The following is a 25,536-nucleotide window of genomic DNA, read 5'->3' on the forward strand; positions in this document are numbered from 1 at the left end:
CCAGCATGGCTATCACAGCATTCTGCAGTAGCCAGCTAAGTGTAATCAGGGATGCACATAAGTGGTACGCAGGTACGCATGCGCGGCAACAATCTGAAATGCGTACCGTCACTTGTGTCACAAAGCGCATTTGCGTACCGACGTACTTGTGAAGCTTTTCCGGAAGGCGGTTAGATCACCGGACGACAGAATCGGTCTCCGTGTGCACAGACAGGGCTGCTGTTAGCGTCGGTCTGTACAGCAGCACTGCGCTAAAACAGCTGATCACAACGCTGACATTCGCGATACAGAGGGCTTCATGGGAACTTTGAGCGGAGCCAGAAGTTGGAGTACCAAACACTGACTCCAGGTACTCATCTGAGTACCTCACTGAGAAAGTTGTGTGCACCCCTGAATATAATTAATATTCTGGATTTTTTTTAAACCCTTTTTTCTTTAGTAGATAATTCCATATGCGTTCTTTTATAGTTTTGATGTCTTCAGTATAACTCTACAATGTAGAAACATTTGAAAATAAATAAAAAACTTGAATGAGAAGGTGTGTCTAAACCTTTGACTGGTAGTGTATGTTTAAAGGTCCCATGACATGGCCATTTCTACTGATCATAATTCCATTGTTGAGGTCTACTAGAATAGATTTACATTGTTCAATTTTCCAAAATAACATTGGTTTCTCATAGAGCATCTCTGTATAGTATGTGTATTCACTCTGTCCTAAACGGCTTGTTGGAGCTCCTAACACCCCCCCTCCCTGTGAGCCCAGTGTGGTCTGATTGCTCAGCTCGCCCACTCTGTTCTGATGAGTCCACCACCGTTACAGCGGAACATCAGTGATTCTGTGTTACAATGGCGTTAGCAACCAGAAAATGACACCAGTAATGACAAGCAGATGAGAATGCTACGTGGGGTCTGGGTGCCGTGTTGGTGGGACGTTGCTGGGCTCGCTGCTGCGGACAGTGTGAGCTGGATCGCTGTCTCAGGCTGAGTTCAGGCTGAGAAATCCGCGGCGCCGCAGCTGCGAAAACACAAGGCTGAGTGAGTGTGTGTGTGTGTGAGGAGTTCCACGGATTGGTCTAGTTCAGGGGTCACCAACCTTTTTTAGGATGAGGGCTACTTTAAAAAAATAAAGCAAGTCTGGGGCTACTTTTACGCCTCTTTTTTTTGTTTTTTGCAGTGTATATATTTTATATTTATATATTATATGCTTACCTTTAACCTTTGTGTGCTGTTTGGGTCTGTTGAACCCGTTTTCAGTGTTTACTAAAAGAAAATGTATGCAATTTAATAATTTTAACCTGCTTTATTTGGGGGTGGACCTCACATCCTCTAGGGGGGGCCTCACATCCTCCAGGGGGGATTTCAAATCTTCTAGGGGGGTCCTCACCTCCCCTAAAAGATTTTTTTTTAAATGTTGAAGTGAAATGCACCAATCTGCTGCACTTTGAGTACAAAATGAATTTATAGATACAGCTCTCAACACTCATATGAAAGGGAGCTGTATACCTTTCAATACTTCAATCATCTTTACAATATTATCACAACCAATAAAAAATTATTTAAACTGGTTTATTCTTATCTTATGTTACCTAATTAGCATTCTTTCTTTTTTATTTATGCATATTTTACTAATCACTCCCCTTTTAAACAGTTTTTTGTACTGTCCTATAGTACACACTGGAATGACTTCTTACTTTATCTATATTAAATAGATAAAAGTGTGCTCTCCCTAGCTCTCTCGCTCGCTCTCTCTCTCTCTCTCTCTCCCTAGCTCTCTCGCTCGCTCACAGAGGCTGTGTGCTCCTCCTTGGTGATGACGGGTTGCGTTAAAAAAATAATAATAAACATATTTGTAAAGTGGGAGGACACAAACGGGATTTCGAAAAGTGCGGGGGACATGTCCCCCCTGTCCCCAGTGGAGATTACGCCGTGTGTGTGCGTCAAGTGGAATAAATAATAAAGTTACAACACACACAGAGTAAAACTCTGCTCCTCATGTGTTGTATGGGCTGACATGATAGGATGTTCAATGGGCCTGATGTGTTGTGTAGATTCTGCCAGAAGGAAAATCAGCGGGGAGGTGCCACATTGCTTTTCTTCCCGACTGCAACGCTGATCCCGCAAATCAAGCAAGAACGTGATTGGTCGATATTCATTGTACGTTATTGTTCATATTCACGTTAACCGTGTTGGCTACCCCTGGTCTGGTTGGACCTGCGTATGGTCACGTCACTATACTCGCGAAGAAAGAAGTGGAAAAAGAAACCGGTCTTTTCTGTGTTAGAGTTTGACTCGCTACAGGGTGTACTTTGAGGGTTTGTGACTCTGCAGACCGTTTACATGCAGAAAAAGTTACATAACACTCAAGGGACTGGTAATAACCGGAAAAGCATGACATGGGACCTTTAACATATTTTCATTCTTCATGTCGTTGTTGAGGAAAATATTTTCCTAGGCCTCTGCCTTTTACCCAATTTATCACTCTACTCCTATATTCAGCATTCAGGAACGTGGCCTAAAGGTGCTACTGTCTCCCGTCGTCAGCGTTCGGGCATGCGACTTTGGTTGCCACTTTCTCTCTTCCCTTCCAATAAATTCTTCATTGCTGCCATCAAGTGGAGCTCTCCCGTGTTCTCATTGGGTTTCTACACCGTGCTCCGGAACCTTCCTTTACAGTCGTTAGTGAGATGTCTTTATTGGTTAATTAGCCACACCTGGTGTGAGGTTGATGGGAAAAGGCTTAGCCTCTGGGAAATTCATACAGAGTCAAGTGGAAGAACATTTGTCCTTTGCAACATTGTGTTGACATGCCAAAAACAATGTGTTCTGCAAACAGGGTCTATTTTTGTTGTCTGTTTCCTAGTAACAGTGTTTTTACAAGCGTAACCAAGAGGCATTTTCACAGCAGACGTTTTACATCATAAAAAAGCACAGTTGGTACTAATAATACAACAATGGCACTGCTTTCTGTAAGCCGTGCGCCAACAAGCCAGCATGCACAATACCAGCGAAGAATCCTGCAATTCTCAGGTCTAAATGGTATGCGGCCATTATTGGGTTTTGATATAATCACATTTGAACTGATACACTACTGGTCCTGTTTTTAAAAAAATATTTGCTTCCTTTCTCTATTTAAAAACAAGCATGTAATTTCAGTTGAAAAAAATAGTCAATTATTTTTAATGTTACCATTCTTATTTATTTAGAACATATTTTAATTTATTCATGTAATGCTTTTGGCCTGTAGACACAAATAAATACTTGTTTGAAAAAGGTACAACACAGTATGTAGAAGGCCCAATCCCAAACCGCCCCCTACACCCTACCCCTACACACTACCCCTCCGTTCGCGCGGAGGGTCCGCCACATTAAGTGCTGTTCCAAACCAACGAGTGTGAAGCGGTGTGGAGGGGGAGTGGGCTATCAAGCCCTCAAACAGCGAGTCTGCATCGGTGCTGACTGGAGACCGGTCTCAACGCTGTATGTCCCCGTCAGGAAACACGCAGTTTACAAGTAGTTCCAGCAAACATCCACTGATAAACTGCGATGTTAATAACCTCATGATAACCTCATAATTTTTTTTAACTTAGGATCATACCTGTGTTTAGTCTAGAAACACAATTAAAGATGTTTTATTTTAGTTATTAATTTTTATTTTTTGTCTAAGAGATGCTGATTTGAAACCGTTGTTACATACAGTTACGGCATTTCCTGTTTCTGCCGGAGAGAGGGGAGTTTGTCCCAAAGGGTAGGGTAGGGGTCGGCAACAGGCGGACCGCGGTCCGGACCCGGACCTATAATCAATACATTAATAGGGGATTTCAATTTTGACGGGGCGATTCTATTTTAACCGCTGCCGACAGGGGGCGAAAGAGACGAGTGAGCGATACAGGGAGAGAAACACAGAAGAAGAGATGAGAGCGCGGCAGAGAGAAGCGGAGAGGAAAGTGAGTGAAGAGAATAATTAGCAATACAGGGAGAGAAGACGGAGAGGAGAGTGAACAGGCGTGTTAGCGGCAGACAGGGAGAGACAAATAATTACACTTGGCTCTCTCTCCAAGAAGAGGAAAGTGGATAGTGAGAACAGAGCTTTTAACCCCATAGTGGACGGACTCATTCATGTTCATCCTGCCCACTTGGAGCACAGAACCAGTGTGTCTCGCCACTCTCATTTGTTCAGAGACCGTGGTGCTCATTAAAAGTGCCAATGTGAAACGCCACTATGAGACAAAACACAAAGTGTTTGATCAAACATTCCCTCTCAAGTCAGAACTGAAGTCACAAAAAATAAGCTGTCTCAGAGCCCAATATGATCAGTCCACCATCAAAATTATAACTAAATATCGTTCCAGGGCAGGCTAACCAATGAGCACCTACATGTGTATGAGAATGGCCCTGACACCATTTCGGGGCAGCAGCTGCGGGTCAGTAGACTGCGTACTGCGAAACCTTCCCTGCCTTGAAGTAGGGCTGGGCGATATGGTCTCAATGATATCGCAATATTTACTGACTATATCGCGATATACGATATATATCGCGATATTCTGAAATTTCCTCTAAAACACATACATTTTTTTTATTTAACCCCTTGATGTTTACAGTCACGCCAGTATGATGATTCTAGTAGTCCCTGCAAAATATGTCTGCATTAAAAAAATCGATTAATAATGAAGAAAATTAACACATTTGTTGCAATAGTAATTTATGCACTAACTACATTACTACTTGTATCAGTATCAGTTCTTCCTCATTTTCCTCAATTGTTCATATTTGGTTTATTAAAATAATGATATTGTGGTCATTGTTAAAAAATGTCTGCTATTATTATGAGTAGTATTATTATTATTATTATTAGTATAATGCGCTTTCTGTCTTCCTGTCATTATCAGGAGTTAGACATGTAATGGCTATGTATTAGATTAGATTAGAACCTTCATTCTCCTAACCTGCTGGGACATTTCCCTATAGCCAATACCTTTTATATTTTCTACTCTTCACTTACTTGTCAGCATAGGTCGGCATTGATGTACACAGCCGACAGAAGATCTTGTTTATATTGGCATCATATTGAGAGGTGCAGTGACGCGTCCTAAAACCAGGAAGTAAGCTGCTGGTTCTCTCGACAAAAAAGCAATGGGATTTCTCCACAGGGTTTTGGAAAATAGCTGGAAATAAGGTCTGTGGAAAACAAACCTGTTTGATAAATGCACGTTTTGTTCAACCGGATAATATCCACATGTCTACCCTACTTTTATAATTTTCGAATCATAAATCTAATCGATAGATTATAAAAGGGTTTTAGGACGCGTCACTGCACCACTAGAAAACAACTCCATCGATCTAGCTGGCTGAAACTTTCTCTCCCTCTTCTTCTCATGCTACCTGTCACTCTCCTTTAACTCCTCCGGTGACTTTCTTTTATTTGAAGATAGTTTTTTGCCCGGCGCTCACGGGCAAACGGGAGCCTGCTCGCGCTGGCTCCGCAGCAAACAGCTGTTTACTTTTCACCCAACAACGACAACCGCCTCACGAAACGCTATGTTGTAGCGTTAATAAACGAAACAATTTAACAACAGTGCTTGTCAAAATACCTATACCACAGGACAATTTAATTTTTTTAAAGCAATATTTTTAGTGGCCCGAGCGGGCAAGTGGAAAGTAAGTTATGCTGGCCCGGGGTGTCTAAATAGTGCTTCCGAGCCAGCGGGCCATTTATAATGTCGAGCCCTGCTCTGTCACTGTGCATGTGTGTAATGTTTGCGTGCAAGTTAGACGGGGCCTGCTTGTGTGCCTGCGTGTGTGACTGTTTCTATGAGGGAGAAAGGAAAGCTCATTTTGGCCGCGGCGGGAAGTTGATTTGACAACTTAATACTCGATGTTCAAGATGTGGTCATTTACGACATTGCATGTAGTGCAATCCACGATGTATCGTGTAAACTCGATATATCGCCCAGCCCTACCTTGAAGAAGAATTGATCCTTCGTTGTGAAGAGTTTGGTTAATGCGCTCCGCACAACAGCAGTAGCCCCGCTGTGGCCGAGTCCAACAGAGAAGCAGGAGCTGCGGGACAGTAGCCTAGAAGCAGGGTTGGGTTGTAACGGAATACATGTAACGGAGTTACGTAATCAGAATACAAAAATCAAGTAGGCTAACTGTATTCAGCTAGCGTTACATTTGAAAAACAAGTAATCTGATTACAGTTACTTTCGTAAACCTGAAGTGAATACATTTTGGAATACTTATTGGGATTATTGGTGGAAAAGTTTCCTCACAAAATGTAATATTCATTACCGGGGAAACTGTGTGCACACTGCACAGCGCTGCAGCATGTCTGAGCGAGAGAGAGATGCAGCGTGTCTGTGAGGCCCCGCCCCCGCACGCAGATGAGAGAGAGAGATCTCTTTTAAAATATATTGAAAGTTAGAAATGGAGATGGTTAGGTAAAATGTGTAAGATAACGTTTATGTAGCATTTATTTATTGTCGAAATGATGACATTTCATAACGGGATCAAATCAAAGTGAATGGCCTGCTGCTGCTGAATGCATGGGGCAAGTGACTGGAACAAGTTTTAAAAGTTATCGTTTCAGATAATAAATAATAATGATAATTCATTCAATTTAGGGGCGCCTTTCAAAGCACCCAAGGACACCTTACAATTCATAACATATTCTCAGGAAAGGTTTTAAGACAGTACAAAGAATTCAGTCCGGGTTATGTTTTTTATGTGGGGTGCAGATGAGAGGGAGCTGTCCAGAATGAAAACAAGATGTTGTGTTTGAGTTCTTGATAAGCCATTAAAACAGTAAAACAAGTGTCTCCTGTTCACCAAAACATACCCATCTGTTATGGAAAAAGAAAGTATTCCAAAAATATTCTAAAAGTAATCTGAAGACGTTACATTTTTAAGACACGTAACTGTAACTGTATTCTGATTACTTTTAGAGCATGTATTCAGTAATCAGTAACTGATTACATTTACAAAGTAAACCTCCCAACCCTGCCTAGAAGTGATCCTTCGTTAGCTTGAAGAGTCTGCTAAGCTTTACCTGAGCGTGCTCCACTAGCACTGCTAGACTGCTTGTTGTTTTTGTTTTTACCATAAAGTTGTCGTTACTATATAGCAGGGGTCGGCAACCCCTGGCACGCGTGCCAGCATTGGCACGCGGCACCGTAACCAGTGGCACACTAGGAATAAGTGGAATAAGTGTGCAAAATATTTAAATTAATTTTCGGATCCTGAACGCGAGACCGCCGCCAGAGCTCGTCTCCCCGTTACCTGCAGAAGGAAGCCATGCACGAAACGCAGCCCCGCTCTCTTTATCTCCAGTTGACTTTCTGCCGCTTTCCTCCGTGGTGCAGTGCTGATCGTTTCACCACGGAGGAAAGCACTTCACTAATTGCAGTACCCATAAGGAGCTGTACAAATGACGCAGTTTTTGCGTGGCTGTGTTTATTTAGTTGAAAGCCCAGTGGCGATCTGCTCATCTGTCATCGAAATAATATGCTTCAAAGGGGCGGACTGGCCATCTGTGTGTAGAACTTTCCTGTCGGCTCCCAGACCGTAGTCGAGGAGGGCAGAAGCAACAAGCTTCAGGTTCAATAACCCACTTTAGCTTAAATGACTGGAGAGAGGCGAGCTCTTCTTGGGAGGACGTTGCATTTATTTAGCTGTTCTTCTGTTTCACAAAATACATCACAGACCTCTGTTTTTCTGCTTTCCCGTTTCACTTCCAGAAACATACACACGTTCCCTCACTGTCGCTCTACCATTCACAAACACACATGCACAAGCCGCACCCCTCTCTCTCTCTCTTAAAGGGACAGCGATCTCATCTCACTCTGCATGACCCTAATCATCATAACTTGTGTTCTGGAGAATCACAGAACGGACGATCGTCCTTATTATTATGCCGTTTAAACCAATTATTTAAATGTGTTTGTTAAATTCGGCATCATGTAAGTTGCGCTGACAGGTCCACACACTGCTTTCCCGCAGCGAGGCTCCCCCGCCCTCCTGCTGATAGTTGACGGGCGTCAAGCTCCTCAACCCCCCCCCCCCCTGTTGATAACTATCGATCGTTGGCACGCTGATAAATTTTTTTTTTTTAAATGGCACTTCATATCAAAAAGGTTGCCGACCCCTGCTATATATTAACTTCTCTTTTGTTTTCAGGGCTGAAGAGGGCATCGCTAATTACAAGGTAACACCTCCCCTTACTATTTGTAGCACTTCTTATTGTATTATAATTGCTTATGTTTACCAGAAAGATATGTAAATAATTTGTACATTCCACCGTGATCACCCTGTCCCTGTTTAGCCGTTAGAGAAGCGGTACGTCTGTGTGTCCGGGGAGCCCACTGTGCGCCACGTGAAGATCTTCATCAGGAGGATGATGGAGCTGAGCTCAGCATGCCAGGTGAGTGTGCCAGGCTTACAGCTAATGAGTTCTCCAAGTGACACACCCACACTGATCCTGATAGTTGACAGTTTGGGACAGACTTGGAAGCGGGATAGTAAAGCAGTTGGCATTACAGCATAGTGTAGGCGTGTACAAGCCCGTCTTAACCTGTTAAGCCCCAAGGACCCTAACCCTAACCCTCGGCAGGTCCTTTTTCTTTTTTTTTGCACGACACTGTGTCTCAGGGGATCTTAATATTTAAGAACCTATTAATGTGTTATACCAGATTAAGGGGAATAACCTCAGCTAACTGACGATACAAACCGTTTTTACCAAAACCAGAAGCATCTAAATGACCCCTGAGCGAAAAATGCTAACGCACTTTGGCACAGAACTCAAGATAAAAGATACCCTTATTACTTATCGTAGCTGCACATACAATATATCCGATTAAAGCTGAGGTTCCACAGATTATTTAGGTATATATATCATCACTAAGTGATCCGAACTCGCGACAGGGGCAGCAAACTAAGACATCACAACACGTACCTTTACGTAGCTTTTACGGGAGATCCTCTCACCCTAGCGGTCAATCTGATCAAAAGACTTGTCCAATGGCATTAAAACGAGAAAAAACGCTGCTGAATCGGTTAATCCATAGGTTGCTAATGTGTCTGGGTAATAACATTTTTAATTTATACAGAACTAATCCGTCCTTCCTCTTCATCCTGAGGAATAACCTGTAGGCTTCGGTGTTTTTTGTAATAGCTACTTGTCTCGAAACTCCTTTTCCCTCAACAAGTTTAATATTCTGAAAGCCAAGACTTTGTTTATTTGAAATCAGATGAAAACAAACTGTAACGGACCCTGTCGTGTTATCTATGATTACTATACGCCAGGGGTCGGCAACTGGCGGCCCGCGGTCCGGATCCGGACCCAGACGCCGACCTATACGGACCCGGAGATATAATCAATACATTAATAGGGGATTTTTCGGCGCCTCCCGCTTTTTTAACGCTGATTTGGGTGACTTGTGTAATTCGTGGAGAACCGAAGAGTTTTCGTTTTGTGGGTGGGGGGCGATGGGGAAGTCCTTCCGTCAGTCCGACTTCTCAAAAAAAAGAAAAAGAAATCTAGACCGCAAAAATAATTAAACAAGCGAGTACCTGTTTTTCCTGGCCAAGGACAGGTTCCTTGAACACAACACGAGCGTAACGTGTCTTCACGTGGTATGTCTCATCTGAAATGAGTGCTGACGGAGATCACCAATGCCGCTCCACCTCTTCAAATATTGCAGTACCCATAAGGAGCCATGCTGCAGTGTTTGCATGGCTGTGTCTTTAGTTCTCAGCAAAGTGGCGATCTGTTGTTATTAGCATCTGGTTAGCTAGCTATGCTAACGAATTTAAAGAGCTTTTCTACAACCAGGTGGAAGAGAGCTCTCTCCTGAGAGGCTCAAATAACCTCAGGTCAGTGAGGTTCAGGCACACCTTGATATGATCATTATAGTTATTAATGAGACTAAATAAAAAAACAGGTATAAAATACTTATGACAGTAACAAAAAAGTTGTTAAAAATAACAAGAATAGAGTTTAAAAGGGGAATGATTTGTAAAATATCCCAAAAGAAAAATCTGCTTACAGTTCTGTTTCATACAACCTCAGATCCAGTTCTGTTTCATACAACCTCAGATCCAGTGCCTGGATACGGTTCCAGGTTCCTGCTGTGCGGACTGAGGCTGGAAAAAGGAGTCTCTTTTATTATGGTCCTTGGTCTTGGAATGACCTTCAATCACGCCTCAAACTGACGGCACTTGTCTCTATAGCATGTTTTAAATTGAAGTTGTCAGAAGTCCTTACCACCAGCTGCTCTTGCAGTAATAAGTAGTGCCTTTCTTACTGTCCTAATGTGCACACTGTAGTGACTGCTTTTTTCGTCTTTTGTTTTCTTAGTTATGTTCTCTGTATTTTATATGTTTGTGTTATGTGTTATGTGTAACGTTGCTGCCTTCTTGGCCAGGTCATTATTGTAAATGAGATTTTATCTCAATGCTTTTTATCTGGTTAAATAAAGGTTAAATAAAAATAAAAATAAATAATAATATGGGTGTTGAAAGATTAATCCATAGATCTCTTAATTTTGCTCTCAAAGTGCACCAGATTGATGCTTTCAACTTCAATATTTAAAAAAAATCTTCCCGGGGAAGCATGCGCCGGGACCCTCCTAGAGGAGGTTAGATACCCCCCACCCACTTAAATCATGTTCACATTGATAGGATACTAAATACATTTGCATACATCTTGTGTCCATATCTTTCTGTTTTGGTGGTCATGCCACAACCGTGCACGTGCATGCATACGTGAGTCATGGTGAGATCTCTGGATTAAGAGGTTGCTTTTTCTTTGCACAACATGAAAGAAAGGTGAAATGAATGGGCTGTGATTTTAGTTTTTTTAAGCTGAGGTTGAGTTCAATAATTTGTACGACCCTCGGAGGATGTTGTAAAAATTTAAAGGAAAAAGGTTCCCCACCCCTGCTGTAAATAATAATAAAAACCCTTGATTTATAACTTAACATCTCTGTCCCCTATTGATCTGAGTATATTACAAAGAATAGCCAGTTCATTGAAGCATTATAGCACAGGCCTTTGTCAGATGGTATATTACGCTGTTTTTTTCTCTGCTTCGAATAGTTCTCTCATTTTTTCATCATACTGTCCATCAACAGTTTACTGTTTGCATCACTGTAACCAATGAGCACCAATGTGTATGAGAATGGTCCTGAAACCATTTCAGCCCAGATTTACAAACTCCTGGCAGGACAAGCTCAAGCTCAATTCTCGCACTGAATTTAAAAAAAAGTGAGTGAGGGACTGCAATATAAGAGGGAAAGAAAGAGAAACTTTAAAACTGTTCAATTGTTATGATGTGTAAAGACTGATATTGTTCTATAATCGTCTGAAACTGTTAAGTCATGATGTGAAACGGTTAACAAAGAAAAAGGGAAACTCAAGCTGCTGCTACACTTTATTTTATTTATCTAAAATTAAACACTTTTAAGAGGCACATATTTTCAAAAGCTATTTTATTTATTGTCTCTATTTTTAAATGCAGCCCAAGAGGAACATTACACATATCCACAGTATTTACTGTATATCTGTATAGTTCAATGTTAATAGACAATACGTATTGTTGTTTTTGAATTGTACTTTCTTTATTTGATTGGCAGTTGATTACATGCAGACGTTGATAAAGCTACAGCTACTTCAATATATATCACACTAATTCATGAAGCAAGTTAGACATTTTGATGTTCCGGACCTTTGCATGGGGAGATTTTCTCTAACTGAACCTCGTTGCATTTTAGTTGAATACCCCTGCTATACGCCTTACATTCATAATTTCAGCGGAGGGAGGGGGGGCGGCGCTGTGGAATAGCAGAGTGGCAAGTGAGAGGTGTGTTCTTCCCTTTACAAGCTTCAAAAATGTATTTATCGTGTGATTTTGGAAATAAAAAGTTTCATGTTCTGAAAGCCAAGACTTTGTTTATTTAAAATAAAAATAAAACACCCAAAATAAAAAAAAAAAAAAATTGAATATGTTTTGGGGAATTTTTTTATTGGCTCATGATAGGCCCCCGATTTCCGTAGGCCCCTGGGCTTCAGCCCAGGTCAGCCCGTGCATTAAGGCGGCCGTGGGCGTGTACAGGGTTATGTGGTGTATGCAAGTGAGAGGGATCACAGATTAAGAGTAACACACCTGTGGCATATAATGCATATTAACAATAACTTGTAAACCCACAACAACAGTGTTATTTACGATTACTAGTGCGTGACACAGCTGATCTGTTACAATTTCTAATAGTTATAACCAGGGCTGCACATAACTGGTGCGAATGCGCACCTCCGCCAAAAAAAGAGCACCGGGTCATTTGAAAAAAGGCGCATTTACGTACCAACATTGAGAGAAGAGAGGAGAGAGAGAGAGAGAGAAAGATATTTGCGAGATGCATATTAACTGAGGGCCGGCCCGTAGCACTGGCGTTATAGATGTTCGCCTAGGGCGCCAGATCTGGGGAGGCGCTGCGCTGGCAGTTCTGGGAGGGAAAAAAAACATTTTTGACCATTGGGGCTCATCCTAATTTTCGGCCTTGATGTAACAATATTCATAATTAAGTAAATGTAATACCCTTTTCACCCCGGTTACACGTTTCATTTGCCCTTTTACGATGGGAGCTGTAAGTGATGAAAATGGGGGATGTTGGCTTATCTGGCGACCGCAGCTCACAGCCAAAATGCGAGGGAGAGAGGGAGGGTGCACCAGTTCCGGCGCTGTTGTTATTAGAATCTGGTGCTAGCTGGTCTAACGGACATTAGAAGAAGATGTTTCTACAATAATTTGGAGGGAGAGTCCTCTCCAGTCAGACTGAGAGGCTGATAACTACAGCTCAGTGAGGTAAAGGACTCTTGAGTATTTAGATAGTTAACTTTAGTCTAAGTTATCTCAGTGGGTCTCAAACGGTTTGGTCACAATTTATGTAAAAACATATTTCCAAGGCCAATTATAATTATTGGGATAAACAGGTTTGAAATCATTTCAATGTATACTATAGGACAGTAACCAAAAATATCCTTTAAAACTGTAGAGATAAAAAAAAATGCATGAATAAATAAATGTTAACTATATAATAAGATATGAATGAACAACAAAAATAAAATAAGTTACACTCATTTGTTATTGGCTATGGTAGGTTATTGGCAGGGGTGCACACAACTTTCTCACTGAGGTACTCAGATGAGTACCTGGAGTCAGTGTTTGGTACTCCAACTTCTGGCTCCCCTCAAAGTTCCCATGAAGCCCTCTGTATCGTGAATGTCAGCGGGGGGGGGGGGGGGGGGGGGGGGGGGTTGGAGTGGAGTTCAGAGCTTCCCACAGAGCGTGTGAATCTAACCGCCTTCTGGAAAAGCTTCACAAGTACGCCGGTACGCAAATGCGCTTTGTGACACAAGTGACGGTATGCATTTCAGATTGTTGCCGCGCATGCGTACCTGCGTACCACTTATGTGCACCCCTGGTTATTGGTTATGTTCACATACAGTACTTATTTAATTACATCCACTTGTCTAAGATGACAACAAGAGACTTTCGACCCAAAACCAGCTGTTGACTTGTGGATGCAAGCAGCTAATCGCAGACTCAACCAGAGAGGAAGTAGTAGGCCTACATCCTCAGCTACCATGTCTGACAGAGAGGAAGACAGTGAGGAGTACAGTCAGGAGTAGGGATGGGTATCGTTAGGATTTTATATATACTTTTATCGGTACAGCTTATCGGTATCGGTATTTTTCGATACTCTTATCGATACTTTTCAATAATTTGTTGCCCAAAATTATAGACATGAATACAAGATGTGAAGATTAAACGGTCATTTTATTGTAATTTTCTTGCAGAAATAACTTTATAATTTACATTAGCTTCTCAGAAGCAGACAAAAATAAATAAAATAACTTAAATGGGCCTGGCTCGCCCTATCATGCTTTTTGGGGTTTTCCCTCAGACAGAGGATGAAAAGAGGCGTATTTTAAAAACATTTTAAACATTTGTAAATCAGTTACATCTTCATCCAGACATTTCAAACTGACAACCTAGCTCGACAAGAGATCCTTAAAACATTGTCCTACAGTGACATCATGCAAAACTGTGATATGAAGAAATTGGTAAAAAGGCTAAGATGGCAAAAAGATAAAGGCGAGTACGTATATTATTCTGGATTGTACTTTTAAATCATCACAAAATAAATGATGTGCTGAACTGAAACACGTCAAAATGTGTCTGAAGGTTTAAACATAGAACAAAGTATTTGAGCTTCAAATACAGTTGCAAGAAAAAGTATGTGAACCCTTTGGAATTACCTGGATTTCTGCATAAGTTGGTCATAACATGGAGGAAGCCACTGCTGTCCAGAAAAAACATTGTTGCATGTTTGAAGTTTGCAAAAAGAGCACCTGGATGTTCCAAAATATTCTGTGGACAGATGAAACCAAAGTTGAGTTGTTTGGAAGGAACACACAACGCTATGTGTGGAGAAAAAAAGGCACAGCACACCAACATCAAAACCTCATCCCAACTGTGAAGTATGGTGGAGGGAGCATCATGGTTTGGGGCTGCTTTGCTGCCTCAGGGCCTGGACAGATTGCCATCATCGACGGAAAAATGAATTCTCAAGTTTATCAAGACATTTTGCTGGAGAACTTAAGGCCATCTGTCCACCAATTGAAGCTCAACAGAAGATGGGTGATGCAACAGGACAACGACCCAAAGCACAGAAGTAAATCAACAACAGAATGGCTTCAACAGAAGAAAATAGGCCTTCTGGAGTGGCCCAGTCAGAGTCCTGACCTCAACCCAATTGAGATGCTGTGGCATGACCTCAAGAGAGCGATTCACACCAGACCTCCCAAGAATATTGCTGAACTGAAACAGTTTTGTAAAGAGGAATGGTCCAAAATTCCTCCTGACCGTTGTGCAGGTCTGATATGCAACTATAGGAAACATTTGGTTGAGGTTATTACTGCCAAAGGAGGGTCAACCAGTTATTAAATCCAAAGGTTCACATACTTTTTCCACCCTGCACTGTGAATGTTTACATGGTGTGTTCAATAAAAACATAAAAACATATAATTGTTTGTGTGGTTTTAGCCTAAGCAGACTGTGTTTGTCTATTGTTGTGACTTAGATGAAGATCAGAACACATTTTATGACCAATTTATGCAGAAATCCAGGTAGTTCAAAAGGGTTCACATACTTTTTCCTGCAACTGTATGTCAATTCCGAGTAAATGACCAACTGAACCATCCATTGAAACCTTGACCTTTAACAACATTTAAATGCAGTTTTCCAATTCACAATGACATCCGTAAGTTTAACTGGTTTATAAAGCATTCAATGAAAGGCCGAATTATTATAGGTGTAGGAGCTCACATTAATATACTGTCAGTGTTAATAAACAAAAAAAAGACAAGGCGATGTGCCTGCAAGACTGAACTCAGGTAAACAAAACATTACCCGTGTGCAGCAGCAAACCTGCCTGCGAGCCTTCGCTCAGGTCACATTTACACACTGCACGGCTGAAGCCCACGAAAACGGCATCTATAGTTGCCAACAGTTTAGTATTTTTAAAATGCCGTTACATTTGTCCCGCAAATCGTATCAGGTTGCACTGAGGAGGACGTTGTTAGCGTGCTACTGCTAGCACTATTAGCACTAGCAGTATCGCTAGCAGCCACATTGTTTAGGCCAGTGGTCGCCAACCAGTCGATCGTGATCGACCGGTCGATCGCGAGTGTGGTGCGGGTAGATCGCGGACCGTTAAAAAAAAAAAGTAACAAAAGAAAGAAAAAGAAAATTAAAATACTAATGTTTGAAAAATACGTTTTTAGATGTAAACCTATCATCCACCACCCCGTTAGCAGTTGCCACTTGATTGACGTATATTTGAGACACTTCAATAATATAATACATTAACCGTGTTTTACGTGAACCTCATCATGACACAAGAGACGATGGCAGGACTGTAATTTCCCGTGTTCAGTGAACGCAACACAGGCAAGACACCAGACCAATCAGAGAGTTGCATGGAAATACATGTGTGCTTGTGTCATTCAAGCTCGGCTCTGTGTGTGTGTGGCAATAGCGCATTTAGTGTGATGGAGAGAGGGAGAGAGGGAGAGAGAGGGACCGGTGCTAGCAGGTACCGTGATGTTAGCATCTGGTTAGCTAGCTGCACTAACGGAAATAAGGAGCTGATTCCACAACAAGCTGGAGGAGAGTCCTCTTCTGTCAGACTGAGGGGCTCAGGTGAGCTAAAGGACTCTGAGTGTTTAGAACGGTTTTGTCACAAATTATTCAAAAGATTATTTCCGCGGCACACCTTCATATGATCATTATAGTTATACAAACAATAAGAGAATAAATGAAAAACAGGTATGAAATAGCCTACAACAGATGGAGCACTGAATTTCAGACTCCAGCTTACAGCTTCCTGCCTACGACCTGCCAAAGACCAGTATAGAGGAATGTTAAGCCCTCCCACTATTTTCCAAGAGGGCGTTGCCAGATTTTCCATTTCAGGTTTTAACCAGGAGATGGCGCTTCATTCACAAATACAGAAAGACAAGTTTCACGGACTTTCAGTTGTGTTTTGAAGAGCATTTGAACACATCAATATTTTAGATCAACTAAAGTATATCTAATCTTGTAATTCAATAATATATAGTCTTTATATATTAAATAATCATAATTATAATGTAAATGTTTACATTACACTTCTTTATTTGTTATGCTCATACTTTTACCTTTACAATCGTTTGCTTTAATATGCAGTATATTTTTTGTATATTTTTGTTTTTGCTTCCTCCTGCTCCCTTTCGGACACATACTGTATGATTTATTATTATTATTAATATGAAGATATTATTAAGATAAGATAAGATGTTACTTTATTGATTGCACATTTTAGTTTAGAATGTGCTGTCCCACGGTAATTCAGAAGGCTCACAGGTCACATTCCGACCATTATTTAAAACAATAGGTGCTTTCACACCGCCTAAAGTTTGATTTGTATAGAGGGAGCTCTGTCAGTTTTCGAATTACCCATTTGCTTTCGGGGAGCCCTATTTTTCAGAGCACATCCTGCTACTAAATATGTCACACGCACGCTCTGTTGACTGGCGCAGCAGCGCGGATGCGATCAATTGCTATAAAAACACTCTTCTACTAATACAGACGGTGTCACTATGCCGGCGGATGTGGCCGTTGTTGAAGCCTCTTCAGGCTCCGCATCGGCAGGACTCTCCCTCGGTGTGGAGCTGTCAAGCTCGACCCTAACGCCGCTTACAGCCAGCCAACTAAAAGTTATTTTCCGTTCACGTTGTCATTTTTAGACTCCTTCGCTTCTTTGCTTGTGAATCCAAAAGCTGTGACGCTTGGCTCTTTTCATTTTGCCATATTTTTTATTACAAAGCCAGAGTTAAAAAAAAATCAATATGAACATTTCAAATACCGCGCTGGCATCACCGCCATAACCATAGCAACGTAAGTAAGAATGCAGCGCCGCCACGTACAGATGGCAACACCCAGACATATTCACAAATATAAAACAAATATTCAGAAACTGTAATGAACAATAACTATTATTTATTTCAAGAACTGTTATTTACAGAAACTCAACATTTCTAATCTGTGTGACACAAATATGCACGATTGTTTAGGGCTCCCCCTATTTATCTAAAAGTCAGCCTTCAGGGGAGCTTTCTCCCTCTTCGGGGGAGCCAAGCTCCTCCTAGCTCCCCCCCATTTCGAACAGTGTCTGTGGCTGAATGGCCAGCGGTTAGGTGCGGCGCATTTATCATAGGTGATCAGAGCTAACTGCCTGCCGTCAGATTTCATTTAAAAAACAGATCTGATTTTAAGACTATTTCTGCGCTCATAAAGAATGATAAGAATATAATAATGCGTATTGAACTGGTTTCATTAATTAGTGAGTTTATTTAACACTAGAACCGCCAATCGGGTCAATTTGTGTGATGTGTGTTGTGTGTGTGCAATGTAACTTTTTTTTAAATAAAATATTAAAGTCTCCTAGTCCGTGACTTTTCCTGAAAGTGTGTTATGTAGCACCCTATGTTGTTAAAAATTGCATTCTAATAGCGGGATTTGACGGGTTTAGGTAGGCCTATACAAAAACCTCTGGCGGTTCTAGTGTTAAGGTAATTAGGTACAGTAGAAGCCCTTTTTTATCAGTAACAAATTTAGCAGTTGAACATAAAAGTCAACTAACTGAGGGTCACTTGCAATGACAGTGTTGTGTCTAAGTGTAAGCTTGTCACTCAGAGTAACCTACAATTAATTTAGCTGCTGGAGAAGAAAGATCAAGGGGGGAGGGGGGGAGAGAGCTGTGGTTGATGGGCCATTAGTTGTGTAAATACACAGCTGAGAACTGCCGACTGCAGACTGTTTAAAAAACTGTAACAACGGACTATTTTTCTTCGCGGATGCATGTCAATTTAAATCAATACATACAACAATTTTTTAACTCAATACATACAACTATTTTTTAAATCAATAAAAACATTTTCTAAATCCATAAAAGCATTTCAATTAATATTGGGAGTCATTTCGTTACTTTGTTGAGAATGTGGCCGTGTAATAAGCGGGATAATTTGCAGCGACTTGTTCCTTATGGGGAAAATAACACCCGTCATGTGTGTGTAGAGGTGTGTGTGGTTAAAACACTTTCATGAAGTGAAGGAATTTCCTTCTATAAAACAGCTGTGGGCAGCAGTGAGTGTCACGGACATGAATTCATAGATCAAGGCAGACTGGTGCACACACTCTCCTGTCCTGCCAGGCGACACGCCCGTTCTAAGCCGTGTCCCTCACTCACATCCCAAGCATCCCCAAAAAGTGTATTATGTTGTTACATCTCAGATGTTATGTTTCAGTTGTGCTCTGTCTATGTTCAGTGATGCAAACTTGTCACCTTTCGGCGAAATTCGCCGTTTTGAATCCAAAATGAGTCGTTTGTGTGATTCATGTAGATCTGCAATTAAAATATTTTTGGGGTATGGGGGAGTCTGGGACCCGGAGTAATCTGCGGCCGTGAGCTGTTATGTGCCATCATGACACGCATGGTGTTCTTTTTTAATATATTATAATGAAGTACGAGCTGTGTGCTCGAGTCTTCTTGCCTACGGGTGCGTTCGTTAATAATAACTGTGCGTCCGGAGTCACTGTGGCACAGACTGGACCGCTGGTGAACAGCTGTTAGAACGGGCCGTCCAGGTGTTCAGAGCAGAGCTCCCTGTCGGAGCGGCAGAGCGTGATGTGAACTGAAAAGTTTTTCTGTGGCAATATTATTTAAGGAATCGTTGAGCTAGCTAGCTAGCATACATTGTCACTATCTGCTAACGTTAGCTTTAGCCTTCTATTTCTAATAGTTTTTTTCATAGGCTATAAACAGAGGTGGTATAAGTATATATATATTGTACTTGAGTAAAAGTAGAAGTACTCAGATATTGTACTTGAGTAAAAGTAGAAGTACTCAGGTCTTGTACTTGAGTAAAAGTAGAAGTACTCAGATCTTGTACTTGAGTAAAAGTAGAAGCACACAGATCTTGTACTAGAGTAAAAGTAGAAGTAGCCTACTCAAATCTTGTACTTCAGTAAAAGTAGAAGCACTCAGGTCTTGTACTTGAGTAAAAGTAGAAGCACACAGATCTTGTACTAGAGTAAAAGTAGAAGTACTCAGGTCTTGTACTTGACTAAAAGTAGAAGTACTCAGATCTTGTACTTGAGTAAAAGTAATAGTCCCAGAGTGTAGGAATACTCTGTTACAGTAAAAGTCCTGCATTCCAAATGTTCCTCAAGTAAAAGTAGAAAAGTATTATCATCAAAATATAGTGAAAGTAGCGACAGTAAAAGTAGTCATTGTGCAGATTGGTCCATTTCAGAATAATAGATATGATATGTTTTATAATGATTGATCATGAAAGTGTTCTCAAAGCTGGTAAAGGTGCAGCTAGTTTGAATGACTTTGTATACTGCAGGGTAGCTTGTGGATTTACTCCAGGTGGAACTAAAGTCGGAATTAACACTTGATTATATTTCACATCATTCATCCACATCTGAAAAGTAACTAAAGGTATTACATACATGGAGTGGAGGAAAAGTACAGCATGTACCTCTGAACTGTAGTGGAGTAGAAGTACAAAGTAGCAAAACATTGAAATACTTAAATAAAGTACAAGTATCTCAAAATTGTGCCCAAGTATAGTACTTGTTGAGTTTATGAACTTAGTTACTTTACACCATGTGGCTATAAAGATAGAAAGACTTAAGCCTTGCACAGAGGCATGAAAATACATTTTCAAAATGCTCAACAGTGCTGCCAAAATTATAAACTGACTGCTCCACAATTTAAAATAAATGCTTTTATATATTTCTATTAGATGTGACTCTTTGGCGTTTCTGTTATTATTAACACTGCTGCTTTAGTTGTTCTGACTGCTAAAATCCTCTGTCATTCCGTGGGGTGGGGGAGCCGGGGGCTCGGATCCTTGTCACCTTTTTCATACCTGATGAGTTTGCATCCCTGTATGTTAAAAAGCCTCAGTCACCTTAATTCATGTAATAAAAACATCTCAGGTCAGTAACACTCAAAGCTAAATGTGCAATACCATGTTCAGCTATGTTACTATTTATAATGTTATTGTTGTTACATCAGAAGATGTACATATTGGAATGATTTCTTAACTTACAGTAGGCAATTTTTTACAATGTGTGCTGGAAGGATTTATTAAATTACTATGAATATTGTCATTGTTGAAGGCTTTTAGAGAAGGGTGAACTATAAGCCTGAATTACATAACATTTTATACCTAAAAACATAAAAGACACAATAAATGAATCACAATTATTCTAGTTATTTTTACCTCCCGTATTGCTTTCAAACCACCAGCTTTTATGGTGTTGTTACGTCACTAACTGTAAGCTTGTCACATACAATCTATGGTCACTCACACCAGTTAATTTAGCTGCTGGAGAAGAAAGATCAGGGGGGGAGGGGGGGGGGAGAGAGCTGTGGTTGATGGGCCATTAGTTGTGTAAATACACAGCTGAGAGCTGCCGTTTCATTCAGACTGTTTAAAAAACGGTAACAACGGACTATTTTTCTTAGCGGATGCATGTCAATTTAAATCAATACATACAACTATTTTTTAAATCAATAAAAACATTTTCTAAATCCATAAAAGCATTTAAATTAATACCGGGAGTCATGTCGTTACTTTGTTGAGAATGTGGCCGTGTAATAAGCGGGATAATTTGCAGCGACTTGTTCCTTATGGGGAAAATAGTACCCGTCATGCAGATCAGGATCCCTCCGCCACGCTTTGGGATCCTGATCTGCCGACGAGGCTCCATTAAAATATAAATATTTTTAGTGAATTACTGAGTTTAGGCACGTTAATAACGTTTTAATGAAGTTGAATACAGTATATTCATATGTGTCAGTGATTTCATGTCAATTCGGCGAACATAAACATAAATGATCGTGGTGAAGATGATGATTAAATTAGGATTAAAAATCGAGAGCCGGGCTGCATTTCCTCCTGTTCATTTTTTTCGACTAAACAACATTATTTTGTTAAATAACAACATGGGGATGTTTTGTAAATGATCACATGTCTCTTATTTAGCACAGAGTATGATATCCGTGACATATGGATCTTCACAAAGTTCCGCTGTACATCCAGCGTACTGTATCTGACTTTATTTCACATGAGCTCCAGTGTAGAACCCCACTGCACCCCCTGGTGGATCAATGATCCATTGCAGCTGGCTTCATTATAATTACATTTCAATCAATCAATCAATGTTTATTTATATAGCCCAATATCACAAATGTTACATTTGTCTCAGTGGACTTCACAGTTTGTACAGAATATCAGTATGACAATACGACACCCTCTGTCCTTAGACCCTCACATCGTACAAGGAAAAACTTCCAGAGAAAACCCCACAGTTTAAAGGGAAAAATGGGAGAAACCTCAGGGAGAGCAACAGAGGAGGGATCCCTCTCCCAGGACGGACAGACGTGCAATAGATGCCGTGTGTAAATTGAAAAGATAATACATTTGCAACATAGGTAGTCCAAATGTTTTGAAATGCATGTGTGTATAATAAGAAGATGAATCCACGAGGATATCCATCCAGGACTTATGATCCAGGACCGCAGCCACGACTCAAGATCCAGGACTCGCAATCCATGACACAGGACCGCAGGATCATCCATGACTCCGGATCCCGGCGTATATAGACACCAAAAAGAAAGAAATTTGGGGAAGCTGGGTTAATCGGAACATGAGAGTACACAGGTATAGACAGAGAGAAGGAAGAAGTAAGATGTCCCCCGACAAACTAAGCCTATATCAGCAAAACTAGGGGCTGAATCTAATCAGCCCTAACTATAAGCTTTATCAAAAAGGAAGGTCTTAAGCGCACTCTTAAAAACGGATAGGGTGTCTGCCGTCCGAACACAAACTGGAAGCTGATTCCACAAAAGTGGAGCTTGATAAGAAAAGGCTCTGGCTCCCATTGTACTTTTAGAGACTCTAGGAACAACCAACAACCCTGCATTCTTGGAACGCAATGCCCTAGTAGGACAATAGGGTACAATGAGTTCTTTAAGGTAAGATGGCGCCTGCCCATTAAGGGCTTTGTAGGCGAGAAGAAGAATTTTAAATTCTATCCTGTGTTCTATAGGGAGCCAGTGTAAGGCAGCCAGAACAGGAGTAATGTGGTCCCTTTTCCTAACTCTGGTTAGTACACGAGCTGCAGCATTTTGAATCAGCTGAAGCGACTTGACTGACTTCTTGGTACACCCTGATAATAAGGAGTTACAATAATCCAGCCTTGAAGTAACAAATACATGGACTAGTTTCTCTGCATCGTTTTGAGGCAAGATATGCCTGATTTTTGCAATGTTACGTAGATGGAAGTAGGCGGTCCTTGAAATTGATTTTATGTGGGCGTTAAAGGATAAATCCTGATCAAATATAACACCAAGATTCCTTACAGTCTCACTGGAGGCCAAATTAATGCCATCCATAGTTAATATATCTTTAGATAATTTGTTTCGTAGATTCTTCGGGCCAAGTACAATAACTTCAGTTTTGGTCGTGTTTAACATCAAAAAATTTAAGGTCATCCACGTTTTTAAATCCTTGAGGCAGTCTTGAATTTTATTTAGATGATTAATTTCATCAGGCTTGATTGATAAATATAGTTGAGTATCATCCGCATAACAATGAAAGTTTACAGAATGATTCCTTATAATATTGCCTAACGGAAGCATATATAGGGTGAACAAAATAGGTCCAAGCACTGAGCCCTGTGGCACTCCATGGCTAACTTTGGTTTGCATGGAAGATTCATCGTTGACACGAACAAACTGAGAGCGTTCAGATAGATAAGACCTAAACCAGCCTAAAGCAGTTCCCTGTATGCCAACTAAGTGCTCTAGTCTTTGCAATAGGATATCATGGTCGATAGTATCAAATGCAGCACTAAGATCGAGTAAGACAAGAATAGAGACACGTCCCTTGTCAGAGGCTATTAGAATGTCATTTGTGACTTTAACCAGAGCTGTCTCTGTGCTATGTTGTGTTCTAAAGCCAGACTGAAAATCTTCAAATAAATCATAGTTTCTTAAGTAATCACACAGCTGTTTTGCGACTGCTTTCTCAAGAATTTTTGAGAGGAACGGAAGATTAGAAATAGGTCTATAGTTGGCTAAAACCTCTGGATCGAGGTTGTGCTTTTTAAGAAGCGGTTTTATCACTGCTACTTTGAATGATTTTGGAACATAGCCTGATAATAAAGACATATTCATAATATTTAATAAAGAAGTGCTAATTAATGGAAAAACTTCTTTTAACAGCTTAGTTGGAATCGGGTCTAAGATACACGTTGATGGTTTAGAAGAGAGAATCATTGAATTTAATTGTTCAAGGTTTATGGCTGAAAAGCATTCTAGTTTACTATCTAGTGTAATATTATTAGAATTTACGTTTCCGGGAGCTGTTGATAACACTATACTGGTCAAAGGCAAGAGGTCATTGATTTTGTTTCTAAGAGTAACAATTTTATCGTTAAAAAAGCACATAAAATCATTACTGAGTGCTATGGGAATAGAAGGCTCAGTCGAGCTGTGGCTCTCTGTCAGCCTGGCTACAGTGCTGAAAAGAAATCTTGCATTATTCTTATTCTCATCTATTAATGAAGAGTAGTATGCTGCTCTCGCTTTACGCAGTGCTTTCTTATATTCATTGAGAGTAATATGCCAAATTAAACGAGATTCTTCAAGTTTAGTGGAACGCCATATCCTTTCAAGTTGTCTCGACTTTTGCTTTATTTTGCGGGTTTCGGCATTATGCCATGGAGCTAATCTATGTTGTTTTATTTTCTTCTTTTTCAAAGGAGCAACAGAGTCTAATTTTATTCGCAGCGCATCTGTAGCACTATCAACAACATGATCAATTTGGGGTGGTGTACATTTTGTATAAGTTTCCTCCCCTACATGCAGACATGCTATCGAGTTAAGTATTGGTGGAATCTCTTCCTTAAATTTGGCTATAGCACTAACAGATAGGTTTCTGCTGCAGGAGCTTTTGGCTAATGCTTTGTACTCTAGTAACAGTACTTCAAAAGTTACTAAGAAATGGTCGGATAAAGCAGGATTATGCGGTTCGACTAATAGTTGCTCAATTTCAATACCATAAGTCAGAACAAGGTCAAGAGTGTGATTATAGCAGTGGGTTGGTTTATTTACACTCTGACAGAAACCAACAGAATCTAATATAGAGTTAAATGCAACAGTAAGGCTATTTTTATCATCGTCAACATGAATATTAAAGTCACCTACGATAATTACTTTATCTGTTTTAAGTACCAAAGCTGATAAAAACTCAGAGAATTCTGATAAGAATTCTGAATAAGGACCTGGTGCACGGTACACTGTAACAAATAAGATTGGCTGCAAAGTTTACCAGGTCGGATGCGTAAGACTGAAAATGAGGCATTCAAAGGAGGTATAATTTAATTTTTGTTTAGTATTGATAAGTAAACTTGAGTCAAAGATTGCTGCAACTCCACCTCCTCGGCCCGTGCCTCGGGCAATATGAGTATTGATATGGCTGGGTGGAGTGGCCTCATTTATGCTGACATATTCTTCATGTCTCAACCAAGTTTCAGTGAGACAGCATATATCAATATTATAATCTGATATTAAATCATTTACCAGTATTGCTTTAGATGCTAGAGATCTTATGTTTAAGAGACCACATTTAATCTTCCTGTTTTGTTGCACTGTAGTAGTTGTTACATTTACTTTTATTAGGTTATTATGTATGACACCTCTATTAGGTTTTACCTTAAATTGTCCTTGGGCAGACACACACACCGTTAATATTGGGTATTTTATTGGGGTCGGGATTCCTATGGATGACTGCCTAGGAGAGAGCGCAGAGAAGCGTGTAAGACTGCGACTCTGCCTCCTGGTCTCAACTCCAGTTTGTCAT

General features: G+C 40.6%; 1 protein-coding gene across 3 annotated transcripts in view; it reads left to right on the plus strand.

The window, feature by feature from the left end:
* Nucleotides 1-25,536, plus strand: part of LOC307043795 (polycomb group RING finger protein 6-like) — a 60,835-nt gene that overhangs the window by 29,988 nt on the left and 5,311 nt on the right. For all 3 annotated transcript variants that reach the window (XM_079688622.1, XM_079688624.1, XM_079688623.1), the window contains 2 exons: nucleotides 8,173-8,200; nucleotides 8,318-8,416. In XM_079688622.1, the coding sequence (XP_079544748.1) occupies nucleotides 8,173-8,200; nucleotides 8,318-8,416 (127 nt within the window). The remainder of the gene's footprint in view (nucleotides 1-8,172; nucleotides 8,201-8,317; nucleotides 8,417-25,536) is intronic.

The sequence above is a fragment of the Notothenia rossii genome (genome assembly GCF_949606895.1).
Source record: "Notothenia rossii genome assembly, chromosome: 6".
Classification (NCBI taxonomy): domain Eukaryota; kingdom Metazoa; phylum Chordata; class Actinopteri; order Perciformes; family Nototheniidae; genus Notothenia; species Notothenia rossii.